The sequence below is a fragment of the Budorcas taxicolor genome, chromosome 6, assembly GCF_023091745.1.
Source record: "Budorcas taxicolor isolate Tak-1 chromosome 6, Takin1.1, whole genome shotgun sequence".
Lineage (NCBI taxonomy): Eukaryota > Metazoa > Chordata > Mammalia > Artiodactyla > Bovidae > Budorcas > Budorcas taxicolor.
The window spans coordinates 25,117,890-25,137,269 of record NC_068915.1 but is presented as its reverse complement, the minus strand read 5'-3'; the positions used below and the strand labels follow the sequence as shown (position 1 = coordinate 25,137,269).

At 33.2% G+C, this 19,380-nt stretch overlaps 1 protein-coding gene across 1 annotated transcript in view; it reads right to left on the bottom strand.

The window, feature by feature from the left end:
• Positions 1-2,059: 2,059 nt before the first annotated feature.
• The window catches only part of DNAJB14 (DnaJ heat shock protein family (Hsp40) member B14), a 38,941-nt gene continuing 21,620 nt past the window's right edge, over positions 2,060-19,380 (bottom strand). The window contains exons 3-8 of the mRNA XM_052642156.1: positions 18,444-18,589; positions 10,972-11,157; positions 9,329-9,423; positions 7,648-7,757; positions 6,640-6,812; positions 2,060-2,184 (exon numbers count right to left, since the gene is read on the bottom strand). Coding sequence (XP_052498116.1) covers positions 2,060-2,184; positions 6,640-6,812; positions 7,648-7,757; positions 9,329-9,423; positions 10,972-11,157; positions 18,444-18,589 — 835 coding nt within the window. The remainder of the gene's footprint in view (positions 2,185-6,639; positions 6,813-7,647; positions 7,758-9,328; positions 9,424-10,971; positions 11,158-18,443; positions 18,590-19,380) is intronic.

The window sequence follows — 19,380 nt, the reverse complement described above, 5'->3', positions numbered from 1 at the left end:
TTACTCTTTACTTGCATAATTTACATGTAGCTTAAATTGTCAGGCACTCGATCAGTGCTTTACCAAAGTCATTTGAACATTTTATCAAACACATTTTATGAAATTTAATGTAATGCAACTGAAATATAATAACTGTCCAAAAGCCATGTATAACTTCATAAAATATAACCACTTAACATGATAACTTCACCTGTTCCTTTAACATCAGGATTAAGGGAAAAACAATCAGTCAACAAGAGTTCAATTAACATAAACATCAATCACAGTAGTGTAAATTCCCCATTAAAACCAGAAAATTAATGGATGGAATTTTTTCATTTAAATTTTTATAAGTTTTTGGGTGCATACAAACTTTCAGTTAATTAGAATGCTATTACTTTATTTTTTTAAGAAACTCATTCTATAGGCTGAAGAAATCATTTTAGATTATATTTTCTTTTAGGCACAATATTTTTTTTTTAAGGTTACATTTCTAAAGAAAGTTGGTTAAGCTGTCCAGTTTTTCTAGGACAGTATCTTGTTTAGTTAAATGATTAATTCAATCAAGGCATTTCTATTGATAAGAGAACATTTAAAAAAGAATGGTCATTTCAGAAGTTCTATTCAACATATGCTATATAAATTATACTCAGGAAAAAAAATTTTAAATAAAAGAACACCATGTTCTAACTAGCATTCTTCCACACACAGAAAAAAACCAAAGATGTGTTTATGTTCTGTTAAATGAGTATGAAAGCAAAATCATTAAAATACTACAACTTGTTAAAACATAGAAGACTAGAAATCAAATAGCTTCATATCCAATATATAGGCACCCAAAACTTCAATTTCCAGCTGATTTTTCTAATTTACATTTTTGGATGTAACTGTAAGGAGCTTATTCCTATAGGATTAATTGAATTACTTAATGGTGAATAAATTTGAGCTCAAATTTTGTAAAGATAACCTGCTATAAATCACTATTCTACCTGCTGCTATATTTCTGCTCACTGTGTGTATGGCCAAACAGTCATGCTCTGATCAAGTAAGTGTGCTGTAATTTACGTATATGTTTAACAGTTGGCAATCAGGTTAAAAGGCACAAGCTTCATTTTAGTAGTAATTTTTCTAATTACTTAGACAATAGTAAGAACCCGTTTACTTTTGGATCCTGCTTAAATGATCACTAAGAAGAAACTGCAGATTTCCAAGGGGCAAGGAGTAAAACAGGTAGGTCCTTTTCTTCATCAATTTTAGCAGCCTTCAAAGATGTACATATGAACATTGGGGGCCTTTTAATTACTGGAATTGCAAATGACGTAACTGCAATTTACTGTTGAAGACCCTTTTTGGTTAATATTTACATAGCCATTTCCTCATATTTTCTTTAAAATCTATCTATGCATGGCTTAGCAATTCATAAACTAAATAAATAGCAAACTGATACTTTACACCAGTTCATTTATCTCAATATATACTTTAGAATATAATGGCAATATTAAAAATATCAATTTTCTCTAAGCTGATAATGCTACAAGATTTTACACAAGTTAAACAGCTTCAGTTTTTTTCTTCTCTTTTTGATAAAGTTTCATTGTAAACTCCACACATTTGACATCTAACAAGAAAAATGTAATTTTGTCATAAAACATTTATTCCATCAATTTAAACTAAAGTGTCTCATGGAGTTAAACCCAAAAGAATTTAAATAAAAAAGGAATAGACTGTATATACACAATATGATCATTCCATAAATATTTACATGACAAGGGAAAAAAATGGAGGATCTAAAAACCAGAAATTGCTACAGGTATGATAATCCTTTCTCAAGACATTTTTAGTTAGGAATCATATAAGCTTTTAAAGTAAAAATAATTACAGAAGCATAACTAAAATAATAATTTTAGTTTTCATTTTCTTACTATTTAAAGGAGCCAGTAGATCATAAACAGTCCAAGATTTCAGGATCAACTATTCAGTTTAGTTTTCAATATCAAATCTTTTTATTTAGCTCTCATGATGAAACTAAACTTACAGAAAAAATAGAAAGTACTCTAAAAGGTATAAATAAAATTCCCATTCATCCTCCTTTATAAATACTGGTCAGCCGCTCCAGCTCTTTACAGTTGTCCATGCTTAAGGCTTCTGCCTTCCTGCGGAGTCGTTCATCATGGTAAACTTTTGCTGCATACTGCATATCTGTTTCTGTTAACAAACAAAAATATTTTGCAAAGTAAATAATTTAGATCAACTAGTTGTTTAAATTCATGATGCTTCATAGAAGCCCTTCAATATATTTCTATTAACTGTTTTTTGTTTTTAAATTTATTTGGCTAGGCCAGGTCTTAGCTGCAGTGCACAGGACCTTCAACCTTCACTGTAGCATGTGGAATCTTTAATTGTGGCATGTGAACTCTTAGTTGCTGCATGTAGGATCTAATTTCCTGACGAAGCATCGAACCGGAACCCCGGCATTAGGAGCTCAGAGTCCCAGCCACTGGACCACCAGGGAAGTCTCTTATTAGCTGTTTTCTTTTTTTAAAGAAATCCAAGTACTAGACCTAAAAGCCATGTGGAGTCTTACCACGTAAAATAAATACAAGTTGCTCTAGAAAAGAAATAAGGATAGTATCTTATCAACTCTTTCCCTCCTCCACTCCTGTCCCCGAAGGTTTAAAAACAACTGCTCCAAAGCATCCTTTTGATCTCTTTCCCCAAAGATATCATATGCTATTCAATACTGTCAGTGGTTGTTTTTGCTGCGACCTTTATTAAAGTTCCAGATTAATTAATTATGCTGAGGTCTCAGTAGAAAAATTTACAATCTTGTTCTGAGTTTATCTGAATTAATGCAGGGGCCCAGGTTCGATCCTTTCATGCCACAGCTAGAGATCCAAGTGCTACAACTAAGACCTGGCACAGCAAAATAAGCCAATAATTTTTAGAAACCATATATACTAAACTTATTGAAGGAACACAAAAAAGAAAAGAAAACCTTGCTATACAATCAGAGTAGTGGTATTTAGCAAATAAGTACTTTTGAGCCTTCCTTCAATATGTAGGTAACATTAGTAAAGAAATATAGACTAAAAATCAAACATTCTTCAGGGAACTTATTCCTTGTCATTTTCTTGGTAGTCTCAGCCATTTCACTATTAACACTTCTAAAGGGTGGGAGCAGTGTAGATAAGATGTAACCAAAAACAGACATTAAATTAGAAGACATCAATCAGGACGATATTCAAAATAAACTCAAAGATAAGTGTATACTCTATTTGTAAAAATCTTCAGAAATGATCAATCAGGTTAGGATTTAACCAATCAATCAAATTCATTCCACTGCTTTTATTTACAAGTGCTGCTGCTGCTGCTAAGTCACTTCAGTTGTATCCAACTCTGCAAAAAATCCATCTGCAGGTGATTCTTTTCAACTGAGGTAGATAAACCAAAAAGTTCATAGAGCTAGTAAATGGCAGAATCTAGATGCCGATTCAAATCTTTACCTAGCCTAATATTCTTTCCATTAATTACCTCAAATTACTCCTTGTATTTTATAAAACACCCATTTTACCAATCTAGACCTCTGACAGTATTAGAAGTGACTTCAAAACAGAAAAATGCTGGCGAAAGAGTATCCAAGCCTTTAACCTATACATAGATGTGCTGAATTTGCTGAATTTTATTTTAAAAATTTCAAATATACACAAGTTAAAGAGTACCACAATAAACATTCTAAAGCCCTTTACCTTGATTGACTAATTTTTCATATTCTGTCAAATCTGCTTTAGCGTTCTACAGTAAAGGCTGCTGTTATTGTTGTGGTGGCGATTATTTTGTAGAACTTTTTGAGAGTAAGTTACAGGCATCATGACCTTTCATTCCTAATACTTCAGCAAGTTTCTCCTAAGAACAAGGGCATTCTCTTATATAACCACAATACAAATTTCAAATCAATAAATTTAACAATGACATAATACTATTAGACATAATACTATTATCTAATACATAGTCCATATTCAAATTTCACCAATTGTCCCAATGATGTCCTTTATAACTGTTTCCTCCCACCCAGGATTCAATTTAGGATCACATACTGTATTCAGTTGTCATGTCTCTTTGTCTTTAAGAGCTTTGCCTTGTTTCATTGATATTTTTGAACACAAGTAAGTTGTTTTACAATGACATTAAAACAGATTTAGCTAGAACTTCTGATAATAACTTTAAAAGACACATGTAAATGTGTACAATATAGCTGTAGACAATGTGGTATAGTGGACAGAAGATGGACTGAAGGGTCCATGAAACCAATTGATAGTGATCTTGTTGAACTAGTAAGAGATTAAATTATGCAAAAAACAAAAAACAAAACCCACTTGGCTCATGCTAGGTAAAGAGTAAAACAAAATTATAATAAATAATAATATAGAATACATATGGGTACAAGGCATTATGCTAAGTGTTAACAAATATCTGTTCTGGTCCATATTTTAATGATGAGATAACTGAGATTTAGAGAGGTTAAGTAACTTGGCCTAGGTAACTGTGTTGCTGGAGCCAGGATCTTGCAAGGGATTCCCAGAGTCAACACTTTAAACATAACATTACACTTTCATCCATAAATGTTGAGTATCTTTCCTTCTTTCTATTTATGCAGTCACTTCCCTATTATTTAAGGTAATAGAATATAAGCATGCAAAACTCAAAAATCACCTGTTTTTGGCTGGGGACTAGAACTTGCATTTGAAAGTGATATATCTAATGTGCTCATCATTCTTTTAGCACAAAAGAGGTAGGCCTTTCATTCATTCATTCATTCATTCATTCATGTGTGTGTGAGTATTAGTTGCTCAGTTGTGTCTGACTCTTTGTGGCCCTGTGGACTGTAGCTCACCAGGCTTCTCTGTCCATGGAATTCTCCGGGCAAGAATACTGGAGTGGGTTGCCATTCCCTTCTCCAGCTATATTGTCCAGGGGATCATCCTAACCCAGGGTCTCCCACATTGCAGAGAGATTCTTTACCATCTGAGACACCAGAGCCCTGTCATTATTCATACGAATCCATTACTCATTCATCCAACAATTGTGCAAGGTACTACAGATAAAAAAATTAAGTGAAATAAAATTAAATAATCAAAATTTGGTAAATACTTAAGACATCTGGCTAATGCACAGTTTCTCAACCTCAACAATACTGGCATATAGGGCCAGATAATTTTTATTGTGGAGGCTGTCCTGTGCACTGCAGAATGTTTCAGCAGCATCCCTGGCCTTAACCCATTTAGATGTTAGAAGCAATCTCTTCTACTCCAACCCCATGCTGATGCACATAAAGTTTCCAGACATTATCAAATGTCCACTGGGAGGTGGGAGCAAATCATTCCCAGTTGAAAACCACTAAGGTAACCTTCTCTTCATTGAGAACATACTGATTCACAGACTCAGAGACTCAAACACCAAGGAGGTTTCTACTCTATCAGTATATAGATGAAGAAACCAAGGCTAGAGATAAGAACTCTCTGAGAAATATATAAAGGTAATGTTTCATCAAATTTTCCCTAGTAGATAAGAGATAATGTTAACTGCTTCCATTTTCTGAGTATTTACTGCATGTGAAACACTTCAGCTATTCCCTGATTTAATTTTCATAACAAACCCATAAAGTTAGGTATTAATGAGAAGACTATAGAGCACTCTACCTAGATTCTGAAAGCAAATAGGTTTTGAATCACAGATTACCTTAATGACCTTGGCAAGTTATTAACTATTCTCTCTTTAGCACAGTTTCCTCATATGCAAATTAGGTATAATAACCTCAAAGTGTTATTGTAGATTTTAAATAAGTTAATATATATAAAGTGCTTGGGACAATGACTGAGAAAATAGGTATTATGTAGTTATTCCTCTTCCCACTCATCATTATCATCCATCTTATACATGAGGTTAGAATATTTGGTACTAATCACTCAGCTAAAAATTTCAGAGCTAGGATTCAATTTCAGTCTATTTAATTCCAAAGTCTATACTATATAACCTACTTTATGACTTGGGACAGACAAAAAACTATAATAAACAGTTCACAAGGAACATTTTAGCAGATTCTTACGGTCAATCTTTTTATAGATACAACTACTTAAATTAAGGAAGCTGAGGCTGGAAGATGCTAAACAATTAAGTGTTCATAAGAACTTTTCTACATACAAAATAAGTAAAGGAAAATGAATTGCCAACAAAACTCATTGTATACTGACAGTGCTACCTGCTGAAGCTAAATTAATGAAGAGTTTCAAAGTTAATTCTGAAACAGGATGTATATTAAAACTGATGACATTGTTTATGTGAAGACTTTCTTTCTTAGTGGTCATAAAATAATGATGCATGTTACAACCATCAACATCTTAAATACAATGAAATTTGATACTATCTACTTATTCCACCTATAGTTACTAAGAACAACAATAACACAAATACCATTGTCTTTGCCACATGCCAAATATTGTTATAAGGCCACAAGTACATTAAAACACATTGTCTCACCTAAGTACCAGGCTCCGGATAGGTGCCAGGCAATTTCAGAACATCCCTTAAGTAAGGAAATCTTCAGTAATCAATTCCAAGACTGAATAAGTTTTTAAATGTTAAACATTTAAAATGTAAACTTACTTTGTTGTCTTTCTTTCCAGCAATTATTTCGAATATTAGTCACGTAATCTTCTTCCACACTCTTTTCTACCTTTTGTAGTAACATTCCTTTATATTCGTTTTTAAAGTCCTTGTTGACATAATAAACAACACCCAAGTTTTCTGTCTGCATTTTAATTGTTTGTCCTGATCCACTGTAAAAGAAATGTTTGATCATTATTTTTTAATTAAAATTGTACATTCTGATCTGCTTCTACAAAACAAGCAGCAAAAACAATTAAAAATAATTTAAAAGTTACTATTGGTAATGAAGTATTTATATAATTTCAAATTACCTAAAGCTACTTTTTTATGTGATAAAAAAGTAATCATATTTTAATACATTATGTTCTTATAAGTTCTCTCAATTTTTAGTTAGCAAAAATCTTATTTGGAAGAAATAAATTATTTGTAGACCAATCAGTTTAATACTATAAAAGAACTGGTGATATGGTTTTACAAAGTTTCCTTTATCTTCATTGTATTATACTAAAGTTTTTTAGAATGTATACTGCATTAAATTTGCTTTGTCCCGATTGCTTAGAGTACAATACATTGTGGAAAAATACATAAAAAGTAATATTTGCTTTTATTTAATCAATATTTTATAAACAGAAAAGTAACATCATTTCCACTTTAATGACACAAATCTATGTATGTAGCATCAATCCCAATTCTACTTTTGTCTTTAAAGTATTTTTGTCTTCTGAAGGTTTTTGTCTTTGATGTCAACCCATTACCTATTACATTAAATTGCTATCAAGTTCGAATATAGCACTTCTGTCCTTATCCACAATAGAATAGAAATGTAAACTAACATAATACAAACTTACTGCTTTAGGTAAATTATTTTTAAAATTAAAGATTTTTAAATGGTACACATGAAGTAACAGATTTGTCACTTAAAAGTTTAAAAGTGCACAGGGCCCTTTAAAGTTACCTAAGTAAAAAACAACAATTTTGGGGGTAAAACTTCACTTAGCTACTTACGATCTGGGATATAAGGAATAAGGAGGATTAGAGACCATCAACTGGCTTAATAATGATACGAGGATCAACACGATAATAGGCATCAGCTGAATAAACACAGAAAAACCTCCCTGTAAAAAATCATCAAAGAATAACAATATTGCAATATAACTGTAGTTGTCAATAATCCAACAGTTGTTGAACATTTTTAGAGGCAGAAATGACATTTGAGATCATCTGATTCAGTGCTTCCAAATCTGCCTGATCAAACCAACTTCCTGGGATGATTCTTAAAAATACAACTTTTTAGGTGCTTCACCTAGAGATACTGACATTGATCTAGAAAACACTGATATAACCTGTTCATGGGGTTGTCAAGGCAAGAGTACTGAAGTGGTTTGCCATTCCCTTCTCCAGTGGACCACATTTTGTCAGAACTCTCCACATGACCCGTCCATCTAGGGGGGCCCTACATGGCATGGCTCATAGTTTCATTGAATTAGACAAAGCTGTGGTCCATGTGATTAGTTTGGTTAGTTTTCCATAACTGTGGTTTTCATTTTGTTTTTTCTTCCTTGGAAGAAAAGCTATGACCAACCTAGACAGCATATTAAAAAGCAGAGACATTACTTTGCCAACAAAGGTCTGTCTAGTCAAAGCTATGGTTTTTCTAATAGTCATGTATGGATGTGAGAGTTGGGCTATAAAGAAAGCTGAGCACCAAAGAACTGATGCTTTTGAACTGTGGTAGTGGAGAAGACTCTTCAGAGTCCCTTGGACTGCAAGGAGATCCAACCAGTTAATCCTAAAGGAAATCAACCCTGAATATTCATTGGAAGGACTGAAGCTGAAACTCCAATACTTTGGCCACCTGATGTGAAGAACCAGCTTATTTGAAAAGACCCTGATGCTGGGAAAGATTGAAGGTGGGAGGAGAAGGGGACAACAGAGGATGAGATGGTTGGATGGCCTCACTGACTGGATGGACATTAGTTTGACTAAGCTCTGGGAGCTGGTGATGGACAGGGAAGTCTGGCATGCTGCAGTCCATGGGTCACAAAGAGTTGGACACGACTGAGGGACTGAACAGAACTGAACTGATATAACCTGATCTCATTTTACATATGAGGAAGTTCTCTGTCTCCCTCTTTTTTTTTTTTCCCATACAGAGACTCTTATCAATATGCAGCAGGTTGCAAAACTATTTTTACCTTGGATTTGAGGGTGGAACGTGGACACTGATGAAAATGGCAGAACTGGGGCCCAGACCTTTTAATTTCTAGTCTAGAGCTCTTTCCATTTACCTTTCTCCTTCGTGTAATTTAACTGCTATATGCAATGACATATAACTGTATTAGAACAAGGAAAGTTACCTCTAATTTAAGTTTTTCAGTATTAATTCTAAATTCTTTAGACCTAACAATAAGAATTTACCTTAGGAACATGAACATTTGAGGTTTATCTTCATTAGAATCATAGAATATCAAATGTGAAGGTGCCATATTGCCCAACCACCTGCCACCCTGACTTCTCCTGGTCCCTCAACATCCCTAGGGGATTCTCTAGTCTATGCTGAACACCTCTGGCAAAAGAAAACTCATTACTTCCTTTTAAAACAACATGATCTGTTTTTATACAACTCTATCCTTTTCCTGAGCTGAAATCTGCCATTTTCTTATTTCTAATCATATCATAAACATACATCTCCTCTTTCTTCTTCTCTTTCATGTCCACTATGTCGATGCTGATGTTGATTGCTATAACCAGCTCGTCCATTTGAAAATGAATGTACACTACCTAGAAAATTAAAAGCAAGGTTAAATTAGGGAGAAAAGTTATGATCAGAAAAATTATATTTTCCTTTATATTTTTATTTTTTTAATTACTAAAATAATGCACATTTGAGTAATGAACTCTCATTGCCCTCCTGTAAACGAAGAGTAGACAAAACCCAGAATGATTCTTCTTTGTTTCTCTTAAAGGAGAAACTCTTTCTTGATGAAAATTCGAGTAAGAATTCCTCTCTAATACTGCATACAAACAGGACTTTTGTTGTGGTTGGTTGATTTTACAAACCTGCGATCATTAATCTGAAACTCTGCCTTCTGCATTTGTCAACGAATCTCAAGTATCTCTAGAAATCAAATGATACTACTTTCATTCATTAAAAAAAAAAAAAAAAACAGCTGTATAATATACTATCATACAGGTGGACCACAACTTTCCAACATTTTCTTGTTGATGACATTCAAGCTGTTTTCAAGAAAAGGTGACCAGTGAGCAATGGCTATCACTGATAAAGTAAACTATGTTAAGACAAGCAAAAACACTGCAAATCAGCAATCAGAAATTCGCTATCTCCTGAAAGATTTCTAATTGTTCCTAGCATATTTTTAGTCCAAATTATTAGTCTGAATAATTTTTCTATGAGAGGGAATTACATATCCTAATACATCTCAAGGTTATATTTTCAGTCATTAATTTGTTTTACATATCCTCTTTCTTTCAAGGATGTTTTACAAAATACCTTATCAATGACCACAATGTTTATCAATAATATTCAGACAGTGCTACCAGGCCACATTATACTGCTACATTCATAAAGACTCTCCTAATTTTGAATGGGATATTTAACTCAGCACCTTTTTAAACTGTGGTAAACAAGACTAGAGCTACAATTTTAAACACCTTACAGAAGCTACTCCTAAAAAAAATTAATTTCCACACAAGCAACTCACAGTAAATGTAAGTAAAACTCAATACTACATATGCTGTACTATGAAGTCTATTTATTTAGTAGTGCTTCTACAGCACTTTACTTTGATAGCCTAGTTCAAGTAATTATTTCTATCTTAATGTAATGTAAGTTGTTAAAACCCACTTCATATAGAACCAATGATTCAGACATTTTAATATTTCAATGGAAAATATCTCCACATGTATTCATACTATATTTATAATGTTATTAATGAAATATCTATGAAGATCTTCAAAGAACCCATGTCAAATAGTCGTCCAAGAGACAGATTACTTCCTATAGTTGTAACAGCATTTAACTAAGACATTGCCACTTGATTTCCTACTTACAGATCCTTTCTTCAGCTTTATGTAAAATACAGATGTAAAAAACATCTTTTTAAAATTAAAATATATTCTGGGAAAAAGACAGACTTACAATAAAGCTAATAAGTCTATATTTTTCTCCTATTTTTATGAAGAACTATCACAGGATCATAATACTATAAGAAATGTCAGAGGGAGGTACATAAATCTCTAAATAGCCTAATTGGTGGTGAGGATCTCTAGCTTCATAAAATATAATATTTATAATTAACACTAAAATACCTGAAGGAAATCCGCCACCAAAGAATATATTAAACAAATCTTCTGGAGTTATATCAGCTTCACAACCTCTATGGAAATTAAATCTACCATTGTTCTGCTGATTACATGCTTGTTCTTCATTGCCTGTGAGGTCATACTGCTTTCGTTTTTCTGGATTGCTTAAAACAGCATAAGCATTTCCAATCTCTGAAAAAGTAATGAGAAGTTGATAAGCAAAGTTTTTACAGTAAAAAAGACTGTACCATATAAAAACTACTTGTCAAACAACAACAAAAAATATTTGAGGCTAATCAGAAGAAAAACAACAGTAACAATTTCTTTTAAAGGTATTATATACATTGCTTATAATTATATGTATTGCCTCCCAATACAATTTTTTATACTGTATAGTCTCCCTACTGCCTTGAACATAAAGGAATGCCCATCTTGCTTTCTTACTATTGTGCTCTACCCCTAATAGCCTGCTATTATTTACTTTTTGAGTATCCTAATCTAGTCACTCACTAGTAACAGCAATAGCTACCAACTGCCAGGCTCTGAACCCAAATATCTTATTACATTATCCATTATTATCCCCACTTTACAGATGAAGTCCCCAAGTTTCAAAAGGGTTAGGAAACTTGTTCAAGATCAAAGTTATTTTAGCATAGTAAGTAATCTCTCTGCAAGCGACACCATAAAACTTTTTTTTGTACACGCCAGCCCAGAGTGAGCTATTCTTCATTCTAATCCTGAACAATTTATTTCTCTTAAACTGTCAACTCCATGAAGGTAGGAATTGCGTGTTTCACAATCTCCATGGTCTAGCATAAGGTCTGAATTTTTAAAAAAATGAATCCATATAGTCTCTAGTTTTCCTATCTTACTTTGCCACTTTTGTGATATTCATAAAAAGTTTGATTTCCTATCTCATATTTCCATGTCCAAAAGAGCACATTAATTACCAAAATGTCTTCTTGAGGTAATTTACAAAAGTTGTACTGTTTTAATCTAACAGCAGGAATTACCCTATTCTTATTCTGAAATTTCTAATAACTAATCATTTCACAAATACAACTTGCTTCTCAAACTAGATCATAAGCCTCTTGCATATGGGATTATTTTAAAAATACTTTCTGGATCCCATGTGGTGGTTGTCATAGGTACTGAACAAGCAAATAGATGCTCATTAGGTAGTTGTTTCTGGATGACTGCATATCACATTGAAATTAATTATATGCAGATATTCTGGAACTTTTTTCTGAGTCAGAGATAGCTTTCCAGTCATCTGTGAACACTATGGAATGAAAATTTAGGTGAATAGTCCATTTATCTTGAGGAGATGGCCCAAAACTTTCTTTAGATTTCCAAATAGATCTATGACTCAGAAATATAGCAATAATTTATAATGTTGCTCCAATGGGAAAGCATAATCAGAGATCCAAGTAATGTACTTATAAACACCACCAAGGTACCTACCCAAAAAAGAAGCATATCTATCAATATCTGCCAAAGCTGTACTTCCAGTATTAGTAACAGTTTTAGGATTCTTAACCTTTATACACTGAACCTATTTCAGGTTCATAATGCTATTACTTTTTAAACTACTAACATGTTGGCAACTCAATTCTACTTCTAAGACTTTGCTATAAAAATAATTTCCAAATGCTATGATATTTTAGATGATATTTGTGAAAAATTGTCATAATTCATAATTGTATATGTAAGACAATTTAGCCTATCTACTGTGACTAATTTACTATTTATTTACCTTGTGCTATACCTATAATCAATACTTTTTTTCAGTTCTTTATTATCTTAAAAATTAAAACCAAAATTCATTTTGGTATTCAAAGCCTCACAAAATACATTTCCATCTCACTGTTGTTTACTTCACAAAAAGATACATTCCACTTTATTAATTTTCCTTTAATTACACTGTTTATTTTGAGGTTAACTTTAGATTCATATGAAGTTGTAAAGAGTAATATAGATAGACTCTTCTACCCATTACCCAATTTCCCCCATGGTAGTACCTTATAAAATTATTATATCAAGGATACTGACATTGATAACAATCAGGATATAAAACATTTCCAGCACCATCTCAGGCTGCCCTTTTATACCCACACCTACTTCCTTCTCGCCCTTCCCCTTTTAACTGCCCACAACTACCGACTTGTCTTCTCTATTTCTATAATTTTGACATTACAAGAATGTTAAATCAATGGAATAACACGGTATATAAATGGAATGAAATCTCCTAGATTGGTCTTTTTCAATCAGCATAGTTTTTTGGAGACTGACCCGAGCTGTTACGTAAGTCATTCATTCCTTTTATTGCTGACTAGTTCTCCACGGTATGGCTGTATCACCGATTCCCTAATTGCCCAATGGACAACACCTGCATTGTTTCTAGGTTTTGGTTGTTACAAATAAAACTGCTATGTACATTCATGAACAGGTTTGTGTGTAAATATATATTTTTATTTCTAGGATAAGTTCCTAGAAATGTAATTGCTGTGTTGTCTATTAGCTAAATACTTAGTTTTGTGAGAAACTGCCAAACTGTTTTACAGAGTGACAATGTCATCTCATAATCCATCAGCAATGTGTAAGTGATCCAGTTACTCTGCATCTGTACCAGTATTTGGTGTTCCTACTTTTTGTAATATTAACCATTCTAATAGGTATGCAGTAGAATCTCATTTTGGTCTTACTTTGCAATATCTCTAATGGCTAATGAATGATACTAAAAACTTTTTCACATGCATACTTGCCATGTGTATATAATCTTTAGTAGGATGTCTCTTCATGTCTCATATCCATTTTCTAATAGGGTTGTCTATTTTTTTAATTGGGAGTTTGGGGGAGTTCTTTATATATTCTGGACACTAGTCCTTTGTCAGATAGGTAGGTGCTTGGCAAATATTTTCTCCTTCCTTGTTGCTTGTCTTTTCTTCTACTTCATAGCATCTTTGCAAAGTAAACAAAAAAAGTTTTTATCAAGTCCAACTTATCTACTTTTTGTGTTATAAACTGTCTCGTGTTAAACTTTAAGAAGTCATCACATAGCCTACGATCCTAAAAATTTGCTCCTATGATGTTTTGCTAGAAGTTGAAGTGCTCTCTTCTACTTCATAAGATTCATGTTGAAATCATTCTTATATAAAGCATGAGATTTATTTCAAGGTTAAATTTTGTTGTTTGTTTTGCCTATGAATGTCCAGTTGCTCCAAAAATATTTTGTTGAAAAGGCTACCTTTTCTCCACTGAATTGATTTTGCACCTCTGTAATATCTCTATGGGTTCCCATCCTGTTCCACTGATCTATGTGTCTCTCCTTCTGCCAATTCTATACTATTTTGCTAACCATAGTTAGAATGTAAGTCCTAAAATCAGGTACACTTATTACTCCTACTTTAATGAATCACTTATTCAGGTTCTTTGTATTTCCATATGACTTTTAGAATAAACTTCCTTTTATCTACAAAGAAGTCTGTTAAGATTTTGACAGGAACTGTATTAAATGTGTGTATCAACTTGGGGAATCTTGACATCTTTACTACTGTGCCTTTCAATCTATGAACATGATATATCATTCTATTTATTTAGATCCTCTCTGATTTCTTTCATTAATATTATATAGTTTTCAGCAAACAAATCTTACACAAGTTTTGTTAAATTTACACCTAAGTATTTCTTGTGTGTGTGTGATTATAAATAGTAATGCATTTTTAAATTTCAGTGTCTACATATTAGTATGCAGAAATATACTAAATAGTATACATTAGTATGCGGAAATATACTAAATAGTAATCGATCTTTTTATGTTTATCTTATACCCTGAAATCTTGCAGGATTCACTTATTGGTTCTAGGATTTTTTTTCTTTTAGGTACATTCCTTGGTATTTTATACATGATCATGTTATTTGCAAATAGGGACAGTTTGCATGCCTTTCATTTCTTTCTCTCACCTAAATGCACTGATTAGAGTTTCCAACACTATGCTGAATAACTTATATTTGTTTTGTTTTATAACTAATTCAGTTGTACTTTAGTGTGAGTAACAGGGAAAAGTCTTCCTGAAAGTGGAAGTCCTCACTGACTTTTAAATCACTTCCCTCATTCTCATATCCAAGTTTCTGCCATCTTCTCTAACCAAAGAAATCACACTCACCTTGAGAATACATAATTCTCACCTATAATATGAAAGCTTCTCCAATTACTCTGATTATAACTCTGCTGTATCTTTCTGGCTTTTCTTTGGATATCTTTATTCTATGTTTTGAATTTTAATTACATTCAGTCTTCTGGGAGATCCTGGGTAAATGTTAATCTCTTTAAGATTCACATTTTCTTACTTGCAAAGGGATGACACTGGTCCCTGTTTACTTCAGAAGATTTTTAATAACATTAAAGTTTTAAAAATGGGAATGAAAAACTATAAAATGCTTGTTGAATGTTAGGTATTACTATTATTCCAAATGTTCTGTGTGAGATTTGTCTCCTCTTCATAAATTACAAATTCATTTAATAAGAGGATATCTTATATTTTCTTCTTGTATTTCTCTAGAACTAGCCCATAAGGTAGACTGAATTCTCTATTCTTAGAAGTTCACTCTAGATGTTAAGAATACTGAGGGGGTTCTCTTGTGGCTCAGTGGTAAAGAATCCACCTGCCGATGCAGATGACACAGGTTCAGTCCAGGAAGATCCCACCACATGCCTCGGATCAACTAAGCTTGTGAGCCACAACTATTGAGCCTGTGCTCGAGAGCCTGGGAACCACAACTACTGAAACTTGTGTGCCCTAGAGCCTGGCTCTGTAGCAAGAGAAGCCACCGCAATGAGAAGCGTATGCAACATTACTAGAGAGCAGCCCCTGCTTGCCACAACTAGAGAAAAGCCCATGTAACAATGCAGACCTAGCACAGTCAAAAAGAAAGAAAGAAAAAAAAGAATCCTGAACTACCAAAACCTGACATGGGCAGTAGCATCTGATCCATTATTATTTAACAAACAAACATACAAACACTTAATCAATGCCCTTTGTAATCAGATTCATGCATATGTCATCAGGCACATGTATTATTCAAACAGTCTATGAAATAATTGGAGTCTTTGAAGATAATGCAGACAGGGCATATTTTGAAAATATTCACATCAGAGAGAAGGAAAGGGATCCATTTCAAATATTTTTAAAGGTATGTTTATATGTATTATGCAAGTTATTGTCTAGATGTAAATAAAATATTCCCTGCTTTGAGAAATTCACAAACCTAATTAAAGGACAAAGAGCTACATGAACTTAAGAGTTCATTTAATCTACCCTCTTTGATGGTAAGTTTTTAAAGTTTTACAAAACACACAGCGAAAATATATCTTCTATCTAATCTCATTCCTTTAACTAATTGTCTCTTTTCCTATTCTTGAAGGAAATAAAAACAAAAATGGTTTCCATCTTCTGTAAAAAGTATTTTAGCAATCACAAAGCAATAAATCTATACTTATCTCTTATACAAACAAAAAACTATAGTCTTTATTTAGACTAAATAGCTTGGTATCCTAGACACAGAAGTTAAGATCAATTGATTAAAGAGAAAATAAGATGATTCAGAAGGTCATGCAAAGATCCTATGTGCTGAATGAAGGAAACTTGCCACTTCTCTGTGATGACACACTAGCAGTAATATTGTCTAATTAACTACCTTTGTTCACCAGTCTTCTGTGGCTTACAGTCTGGGTTTTCTTTTATTTCTTTATAGCTGCACCATGTGGCATGCAGGATTCCCCATCCAGGGATTGAACCTATGCCCCTTGAAATGGAAGCACAGAGTCGTAACCACTGGATTACCAGGGAAGTTCCAACAATCTGGGTTTTCTGTGTAGTATCTACTCTGAAAAATGGGTTCATCAACCACCATCCTATTATGATCCTCTTTGGGATTAATAAATTGGCATTCTGATTTACAAATAACCTTCTGTGGATTGAATAATGTGCACCTTTCCTCTACAGATGAGTCACCACCCAGCATGTTGATAAATATTGTTTCTAGTTTTGCAAATTAGAGCATTAGATTCTGAAATGTACCACATCAAAGTAGCATCACTTTTGTAAAACTTCTCTGAGTGTCTGTGTGGGGTGACATTTATGTTGCTCATCTCTTCAAAACACAACACAAGCTGTAAAAATATTGGTAGATCCACCCACTGTTATTCTAAGACCAATAATGCTATTAATAACACAACTTCAATACAGAAATGGGAGAAAGAAGCATGTTCTTAGCATTAACGAAGAATTAATACTGAAATCATCTAACAGATCACAGACGTGCAAATAATTCACTGCCAAACATTTTAAACATCTTAAAAACCAAAAATTTTAAATTAAATGATTTTAATTCAGAATGTGAAAAAAAGTTTTTTAACTTGGTGGGGGGAATATGTGGTAAAAGTTAGTGTTCTTGAGTAAAGAAGCTTTTCCTGTACTTTTAATATGCTACTTTTAATTTAAGGAATCAATCAGAGAAGGTTCTCACTGTCACAGTGATATTTTAATTCCAGTACCACTTTGGCAGCTGCTTTTATTGAACTATATTAATAAACCCCAAATGTATGCTGATTGGCAACATCCTTTAAGAAATAAAACCATTCTGGAAACAATTTTAATGGTATTTTGTTGAATGACCAATTGAGTCATCTATTTTTTAGGAAAATTAAAAAAATTAGTGTCTCCTCTCTGTTATTCCAAGGCCCCAGCATTTCACCGTAAACATCATACATTGGCTCTATGAATGCCAAATTCACAAAAACAAATAATTACAAACTTAAGCATTTTCTTATTAATCAGAAAATAACTCTTATGAATAAACTGTAATAAACATGAAATTATAAAATCGGTTCTCTCACGCTTGTTTACTAAATTGACAAAATAAAACTAAAGTAATAAAGAAAATGAAGAAAAATGAATAGTAGCTAAGAGGAAAGAAACATATTTAAAAAAAAAATCATGTTAGAACTACATATGAAAAATGCAAAAAAATTGTCTCAAGTTAACAGAAATAGAAGAACACTGGACAAACAGTGATTCTAAGTAATTTTCCAATTTTAGACAGTCTCTAATATTTCAAAAACTCATAGAAAGTATATTTTGCTTTTAATTCCTTTAGAACCAGCTGATAATATGCTAGAAGTTCATGCATAGTCATCACACTACTTGTGTGGTAAACAAGAAAGCATGTTGTGTATCTAGAAAAGTTACTTTGAAATTTGCAAAAATTGACATGCTTTTGTGAAGCCAAATAGCATTTGTTTGGCTCTTGGTATAACAAGTTAAGTTTTAAAGGATTTTGAGGACCCATGCTTATGCTGGTCCTCACCAGTCTAAAATGCTTATGCTCCAAATCTAAAGGTAGGACTTAGTATCTGAAATACTGTAAAGTGAATTCTAAAAAGAGCTTAGAAAATTGCTTTAAAAGGTTTACTTTACTTTTAAAAGCATCTGTTGCTCCAGGTGCATGGTTTTTGTCTGGATGAAACTTCAAAGCAAGCTTTCTATAAGCTTTTTTCAAATCTTCATCACCAGCATCTTTGGTTACTCCAAGTACTTCATAGTAATTTTTACATTTGTTTATGCTGTGAACAAGAGAGTGTGTTATAAGTAAATTTCAAGGAAGAACTCTGAGTAATACTTCTAATTTTTTATTGATTCAGTTCAGTTCACTTCAGTCCAGTTGCTCAGGTGTGTCCAACTCTTTGCAACCCCATGAATCGTAGCACGCCAGGCCTCCCTGTCTATCACCAACTCGCAGAGTTCACTCAAACTTATGTCCATCGAGTAGGTGATGCCATCCAACCATCTCATCCTCTGTCGTCCCCTTCTCCTCCTGCCCTCAACCACTCCCAGCATCAGGGTCTTTTCCAATGAGTCAACTCTTCACATGAGGTGGCCAAAGTATTGGAGTTTCAGCTTGAGCATCAGTCCTTCCAATGAACACCAGAATAGTATAAAGACCTATTTGTGGACTGTTTTCTCAATATCAAATGATAGTCTATCCACTAAGGGTCATTGCTCCATTTTCTTTTCAACCACAGACCATTTCTCCAACCCCTCTCTAATAAGAATTGACCATGAGAATGTCCTTGTACAATTTATCACAACTACAGAGAAGTAAACCAAAGCTCATAACAAATGTGGATGGAGGACAGAGCACATACTAAAATGAGAGAGTAAGAACAATTTTATAGTACTCTTAAATACATGAGAAATCCCAAAACTGCTCTCAAGATGTCACAGCTAAGGAGTAACAGACATTGCATTTTAAGAGTTTTGTGGTTGCATAATGCAAACCTAACCAAATAGCAAAGCAACAGTTTAGTGCATGTAGAACAACTACTGTATCCCATGGCTTAAATGTCAAAGCAAG